General features: G+C 39.3%; 1 protein-coding gene across 1 annotated transcript; it reads right to left on the bottom strand.

Annotated features, from left to right (window-relative positions):
- Positions 1-3,300: 3,300 nt before the first annotated feature.
- Positions 3,301-7,746, bottom strand: LOC113310510 (protein SMAX1-LIKE 6-like). The gene is made up of 3 exons (XM_026559203.1): positions 6,293-7,746; positions 5,347-5,593; positions 3,301-5,243 (listed from the first exon to the last, which is right to left on the bottom strand). The coding sequence occupies exons 1-3, from the start codon at positions 7,522-7,524 to the stop codon at positions 3,447-3,449; spliced, it is 3,276 nt and encodes a 1,091-aa protein (XP_026414988.1). The 5' UTR covers positions 7,525-7,746; the 3' UTR covers positions 3,301-3,446.
- Positions 7,747-7,992: the final 246 nt, after the last annotated feature.

Genomic DNA, 7,992 nt, shown 5'->3' on the forward strand with positions numbered 1-7,992 from the left:
AAATGATCAATATCCTCAAATGGTATAATACCATCCTTGTTCCGAAGTATGTCGTGGCGGCATGGAAGTCCCATAGATGTTTTCATTTTACAAACACATTCTTCCTCCAAGTTGGCGCTTAACTTCTCAATCAAATCTACTTCTTTCATCAATTTGTCAATGCATAGATGAGAGACTCTATGACTTAATCCTCGTATCCATTTACTATTATAATTCTTGTGTTTGAACATAAGGTTATGCTCGAAAGCCGTTTTAATTCTCACAACATCACTTTTGAAATATTCATCAATTGCGTTAAATACCGTGGCAAACGTGTCAACACATCCAAAAACGTTCTTCTTCAACCGATAATGAGTCGACTCTAATGTGTCGATTTGTGAAACAAGACACAAACCTTTCTTTATTAGTTTCCAACACATTTTCAGCAAGTAAGTAATGACGTCAGGGTAGTCGGTCCTCTAATAGTTAATAAGCATTTTTACATTTTCTTCGTAAACATCCTCGGTGATTGACCATACCAAAGCGTCTCATTCGCCTTGGAAAGAAGCCCATAACATCTCATTATGTTCATGTTGTTCCAAGAATTCCTTCTTTTTCTTTACTCGTGTCTCCACCGGTAGTTTAGCAATATTCTCTAATTCTTTCATCTTAAGTGGTTGAATTAACAGTTGGCATTTTTTCCTAACATTGCACCATATATGTAACGTACAAAGAAAGTTGAATGCTTCTGGAAATACCTTGTTAATAACATACATCAACGATGAATCTTGATCGGAAACGAACACTTTAGGAAGAGAACCCTCCGGGAAGATCAACTTCAATTGTTCTAACCCCCAAACATAACTTTCTTTCTTTTCGTTTTTCAAGAAACAAAAATCCACGGTGAACGGTGCCTTTGTCGACGTATGCCCCACAATGTTCAACAACGGCATCTCATATTTGTTAGTCTTATACGTGCAATCCAATATAAGAACTTGTGGGAAGCATAGAGTCAATTTGACGCATTCCGGGTGGGCAAGAAAAAGGTGTGTGACTTGACCAAACTCATCCAAATTCTTTTGGAAAGCATAGCTATGCTTCACCCCTAACCACATCACTTGTTGCATCACCATCCTATCTTGAAAATTGAGTCTTCTAATCTTATTTCTTGCATTGTAGATAGTTTGCATAGTCGACTTGTTATTCTTGTCGTCCGCCTTCAATTTACTAAGAATCCTAGACGGTGGCAAACGTGCTTGTGTCATTTTATCCACTTATAGAATCTCGTTGGGTTTGAGTCGCGCTACTTTTGCATGTCCATGAAGATCACGTGGACGTGGGTGGTTATGACGATAATCCATTTCTTTATTCATAACCCAATATTCATCTTCTTCGTTAAAAGACTTATTCTTGTTCTTGAGGTTGAAAACGATCTTGAAAGGGCACCTTGTTTTCTTCGTCTTTGTCCTATTCTTTCTCCCGGTCTTCCCAACATATACAGAACCCTTTTTAACCTTTCTATCGCCAGTTCCATTTCGCTCACAAATCAATTCAAACCGATTCCCTCGGCTTTGTCGTCCTTCAACTAGTACGCAATTTATCTTCATCGCGTGTTCCTCAGCCCAAGCCACTGCTTCGGGTTTAGTTTTCCATCTTTACATTCATTCAAACACAAATAATTTGTATGAAAAAATTCGGAATATTCCTACAACATTAAGGTAAACACCAAGTTCTTACATACCAAATCATTTTGGAAGTGATCCTTGGTATCCTCGTGAATTATCTCTAATGGAACTGGTTGATTTTCCATGGTTACAGGTCCTGCAAGCACGATCTACAAAGAATATCACAAGGTTAAATACTATAAAAGGAATATAATAGCAATGTTCGGCTCATTCGACAATCATATTCTGTGCCGAACCATTAACATTTACAGGTTTCGGCTGGTACGACATTCTCAATATGTGCCGAACCAAGAACAAAATTTTAACCCAACAAATAACAATTTAATGTTCGGCTCATAGGATAATAATATTATGTGCCGAACCTAAACATTAAGAGGTTTCGGCTTATACGAAGTTCTCAATATATGCCGAACCAACAACATTACTTTAACCCAAAAATTTACAAATTCATGTTCGGCTTATACAGTTTTGAATATATAAGCCGAACCTGTAATAATTTTTATTCCGGGCTGTTCAGGATATTGTTCGGCTTATACGAAGTTCTCAACATATGCCAAACCAATAACATTACTTTAACCCAAAAATTTACAAATTCATGTTCGGCTTATACGATTTTGAATATATAAGTCGAACCTGTAATAATTTTTATTCCGGGCTGTTCAGGATGTTGTTCGGCTTACTATGAAACTTTCATATAAGCCGAACTACTATCTAGCAAAAGGGTTGGAAATGAAAATTATAGGTTCGGCGCATTTGAAAGGAGATTCAGTGAGCCGAACCGTTCATCATTTGGGTTGAAAGTGGAAAATATAGGTTCGGCGCATGATGTAACCACATTCAATGAGCCGAACCGTTCATCATTTGGTTGATTCGGCTCGTAGATGTCAGCCGAACCGGATCCTGGTTCGCCGAGCCATGCAGCAAAAATCCAAACTTTTGATAATTTGGAGTTATATAAGTGAGATTAAGCATAAGATAAAAGTGTACCTGTGTATTAGAAGCATTGGGTTCCTCATATATGTACTCGTCAACCGGATTTGGCTCATACAAATCATCATTTTGAGTTTGTGTTTGAGCTTGAGTTTGTGTAAAATCATTCTCATAACCTAAGAAATAAGCCATTTGGGAATCATTGTTGTAGTTGATATGTATTTTCCTAGGTTTTTTAGATGAATTATGACCCTCCTCATCCTCCATCGAATCAAGAATTAAAATTTTCTCACTTTCTCCTTCTTTTTCTCTCCTTCTTAACCAAAACTTTGATTTTTTTTCCCCAAATTTTTTTCATCTAAACAACCTTATAATTCTGAAAATTATCTTAATCACTAATCAAAAAATTTAATCACTAATCCAGATTATTAACACTAATACATAAAGGGCAGATTTATCATTATAAAAAAATTTGGTTAAGGGGATTTCTCATTTTGTTATTTAACATCCCCTTTTGAAATAGTGGAGTATGCCTTGAAAGTTTTTGGTATGCCCAAAAACAGCTTTCTTGGAAAATTTGAGCATTCATTTACTATTCAACCCACTGGTCTTAGTGGCTGGGTATTTTTAGAAAAATTGGGCCCAAACTTCAAATAAGCATGAAAAAAAATAATTAAAGCATCACTTGTTTCCTGAAGAGATGGTATAAGGGAAAAATTCGAACTATGGGATTAAACAGGTTAAAGCTGAAATTACAGACTCTAATTTACTACATTAATACTTTTTTTTTTCTGATCGAGATTTACTACATTAATACTATATTTTTTATACATGGCACTTGCAAGAATTCCATCACTGTAGAATGATTTTTGCAGGAAGGTAAACTTCCGATGCTTGATCCTGCATTGGAAGCCCTTCACAACTAACAAGTTTCAAAACTGTACCAGCTCCAACACTATATCTTTCTCGAGCTTCCGCAAAGGTATTGCCAAGAACATGCTCAACCCAATTGTCCAATGCGTTTCTGCTGTCGCAAAACCATGCAGCTGCCAGTATTTGCTCCATTGCTTGTGAATCAACTTCCAAGAAACCCTCATTCCCAATTGTGTTCTTATACCGTTCGTCCATTTTTTTCAGTATGTCACTGGCAAGGGAATCCAAGTCGAACGGCTCAAACACCACACATTCATCCACTAGGTTAGTTAAATTATCCAGAGAAGCCAAAGTAGAATCTTTTGAAGTCGCTTCGACGGGTAAGTTCAAGTCCAGACACTTATTGGACGTTTTCTGAATTCGTTTAGCTGTTTCCATGGTTTCAATCAGCTTCCTCTTGTTCAAAAATGCTGGAGTAGCGCTGGCGTTTCTCGAAGACACGAATACATTGGACTTATTACGTAACGCGGTGGTGCAGTACTCAGGGTCATTTCTGATCAGTATCTGCATTTGCCAGCTTTGGGCTGCTAGCATCTTTTCCTCGGAGAATTTTGATGTTTCTTTCCTGAAACTGAACGTTTTATTACTCTTGAAGTCGCTTGACGTAACTGCGAAGACAGAATTGTTGATACTAATCTCTCGTCCACGAGAGTCAATAAATTTGCCTGTCTGGATAGCATGGACTAGGCAATTATGCATCCCGGTATCGGCCTTATCGACATTTTCGAGAAAAACTACTGACAGTGGATTCTTCCTTATCTCTGAATAGATGTAGTCAACTATAAAACTCCCTCTGAAACTTGTGTCGAAACCATTCATCTTTTTGGAACGAAAGATTGAATTCGGTGGAGAGATCCCGTCAGGACAAGCTAAATCCACACATATTACACTTTCTCTGCTGCCGAATAGCATCTCTGCAAGGGCAATAGCAAGTTTCTTTTTGGCAACCATGTCAGACCCGTGGAAACTCAACCATATATCACCTTTCACGCTTGCCCTGCGGCGCCGTTCCTTTCCTGATCTGCAGAGAGCTACAGTACGGCTCACCGCATATACTGCTTCATCTTGTCGGCCAACCTTTTCTTTAAGAGATTTCCAGAATAGCTTGAAATCTGTCGAATCAAACTGCGCAACTGAATTAGGCCCAGTGCAGGAAGAAAATTGAAGCTGCTGGGGCCTGAGAGGTTTTTCTTTGACCACATCAACTTCTTCATTATCTTGACTAGTGGGATGGTTTGGGTCCTGGACAGACGAGTAGAGTGTTCCGAGACCTAAATCTGTTGTAACCGATGCAGCGGAGCAAGGAGACCCGTGACCATCAAGTACAACAGATAGAGAGTAAACAGGATTCGCCTCACACTTTGAAGGTTTTTGTTGCAGTGTGTCTGGAGAACTCTCGCTTTTATCTCTAGAATCAACGGGAATTGACAAGGTTACACCCTGTGCTGATGTCTTAGGCTGCAACTTCGCCAGTGCACTATCACATACACTTTCAATTGGTGATGCATCTATCATAGTGTTAGCATGATTATCAACTCTTTCTTTCCGCTCTGGCGCAACTGGAAAACCCATAATGCAAGGAAATGCTTGCGATCCTACTTGATTAACATCTCTTTCCACGGGTGAGCTGTTGTGGTGGAGACATTGGCAGATATCGTTCCATTTCTTTTGCAGCACTGCAACTTTAGCATGTAATTCTGTTTTATCATCTTTGGCCTGCAGAAGAGAAACGCGTCACAATGTTTACATTATCAGGATATATTTACTTTAAGAGTCTAAGGTTACCATTTTCTGAGCAGTGCAGAGACGAGATACATACCTTAGCCAAATCCAACCCATTGTTTGTGTCGCCTTCAGTGGACTGCAGCCACGCAGGCAAGCTTGCTTGGTGCTGATCTGACTGTGAATTGGCACGTCCCACCGTCAGAACAGCAGAAACTTCTTGCTCACATTTATCACTGCACAGTTTGCAGCGAGAAAAAGGTCCGTATGTGCTTCCCAGTGGAGCCGCCAGGTTGGGCGGTGTGGAAAAGTATCCGCCTAGTGGAACAAATGACTCCATCAAGCTGCAAGTATATCATGAGCACAGACTATGAGATCTTAAAATTACTGTATTAGAAGTTTAACCCTCAAGGGATTAAGGTGAAACTCTAGAATCATTTAGCATGCCATCTCTATATTCTCTTAGTACCCCATAAAGCTTACAAAAGAAGGGAAATTATCAAGTTTTAAGTTTCGAAAGCTTCTTTTAGTCTGCGGCGTGAGATTTTCCTATATGAAATGCAATCAATGATGGACCACATCGGATCGAAGATATTATTATACCGTTAATGGACCACTTTTGAGTGGTCTAGCATATGAAAAAACTTAATATTCTTTCTAAAGATGCATACATCAAACATAACTCCCACAGATTTGGCAATAAAGACATAAAAACACCAAACTAATATAAAACTCTAATCTCTACTCAACTGAATAAACTGAAATCCCCAAAAGAACAACATCCTTCTCTTCATATTGCTACGTATCCTGATGGTATTTATTTTTATTGGTAAAGGGATCGAGTTTCAAACTCGGGTCACTGGTACCATCACCCGGTGACTTTACCAATGTATACCGCCGTGACATCAGCTAATGATAAAATGCATACTAGTCACTCTACGAAAGCCAATTAGAGCAGCTTAACAGGGAAAGGATTTTCCAAGGTTATAATACACGCTACATGAAAAATAGTGAACCAAAAGCCATACGTAAATGAGAGGTACCTGTGAGGTCTAGAGAAGTAACCACCAATGGAAGATCTAAAAGAAGCAGTAGGTAAAATCTGCAAGTCCCAATCTTTCTCAACAGTTGGAAATTTTGTGATAAACCTCAAATACGTCTCATAACTACTTGTTGAACCCATTAGCCATAACTTGCCACCACAAGTCTCCACCAAATTTGTCAATTTTGAAATCAAATAACTACTGGCATCGCCGCCGCTCGAACCATCTCCTGCGAAGCCATTTAAGTCTCCAAAACTAACAACAACGCCAGACGAACTGGATACTAATTTGCTCAACTCATCAAATTTCGAACCCATTAGTCTTTCGCTCCCATTCTTGGCAACAAACTCCGTAACTTCGCTTTCGATAGATACGAAATCCAACCGGGACAATTCAGCCGGCAACACTCCGTTTTTCTGACCCTCTACATTTTCTTTGAAACTTGTTATAGCATCTTTAGCATGGACACCAACTAGCAATGGATTTCTACCTTTCTTTCTCACAAGAATTTCTCCAATTCTCCTGCAATTCTCGTCTCCGTCAGAAACTTCAGAAAACCCCGAGAAAGGAAAACTAAAACTCTTCCGGCCCGATTCATAGTCACTTGCAGAAACACCACCAGGACCAACTCCTGCTGCACCAGCTGCTAGATTACACAGAAACAAGGGCGGGTACGATGAATTATACCGTAATGGACGAAGAATAGAGAACTTTATATCGGTACTACGGAACCCTGCGTCAGCAAAAACACGACTAACTACGGGATCATCAAGTATAGACAGCACCAGCTGTTGAGTTTCAACTTTGACACAAGAAACTGAAGATTGTTGCTGGTTTTGTTGAAGATGATAAAGATGATAACTCTCTGGGTTCCTCCTCTGATTAGCTTGAGATCTTTTAATAGCAGCCATTAATGAATTAGAAACCGGCGGCTCATTACCACCATTTCCACTACTACCGTTATGTTGTGACGAAGGTAAACGGTCAAGTGCGACATTAAAACAAAGCTCTAGTGCTTTAAACTTAACGTTTGACGAGTACGAAGAGTTACGGGTGCGTAAACAAGCGTCCCGGAGGATGGAAGATGAAGGAAGTATTAGGAATGAAGAGATTACATGAAGAGAAGTTGTCTGCGCATGACCTCTACGTTTAGCAACAATAACAGCTTCATCTAAACCTTTTGAAGCTTCTGCTGTTAAGCACTGTCTTGCTGTAGTCACTGGTGTTGGCATAACTAACAGTTCCTCCTAAACATAAAATAATTTTAACCAAAAATATACTCTGCTGGTGGGAAGAAAATAATATCTCTGCTTTCAGAAATAAAAAATTTCAAGTAAAGTTGATGAGTTCATATCTTTGCTTTTAAATTGTTTATTTTTTTGGTAGTAGACACACTGTAGAGAGAAAACAGAAGCACTGATTCTCTGTTATAGAATCTCTCAGTTTTGATCTCTCTCAGTCAGTCTCTCTGATATGTAAGTGAAATAAGGGAGAGAGGGGTGTGTGGAAGATGCCATGACCACTAATTGGGATGGGCCATGGAGGGAGGGAGGGAGGGGACACAGAAAAGTTACATCTGACTGTGTTGACATGAAAGGTGGAAAGAAAGGAAAAGATTGTTTTTGGGATTTTTTTCAGAAGGCAGAACATAAAAGGTTGCAACTTGCTAGTAATAGCAAATTGCAAGGTGGTGGTGGAGC

This window comes from Papaver somniferum, chromosome 9 (genome assembly GCF_003573695.1).
Source record: "Papaver somniferum cultivar HN1 chromosome 9, ASM357369v1, whole genome shotgun sequence".
In the NCBI taxonomy this organism is placed as follows: domain Eukaryota; kingdom Viridiplantae; phylum Streptophyta; class Magnoliopsida; order Ranunculales; family Papaveraceae; genus Papaver; species Papaver somniferum.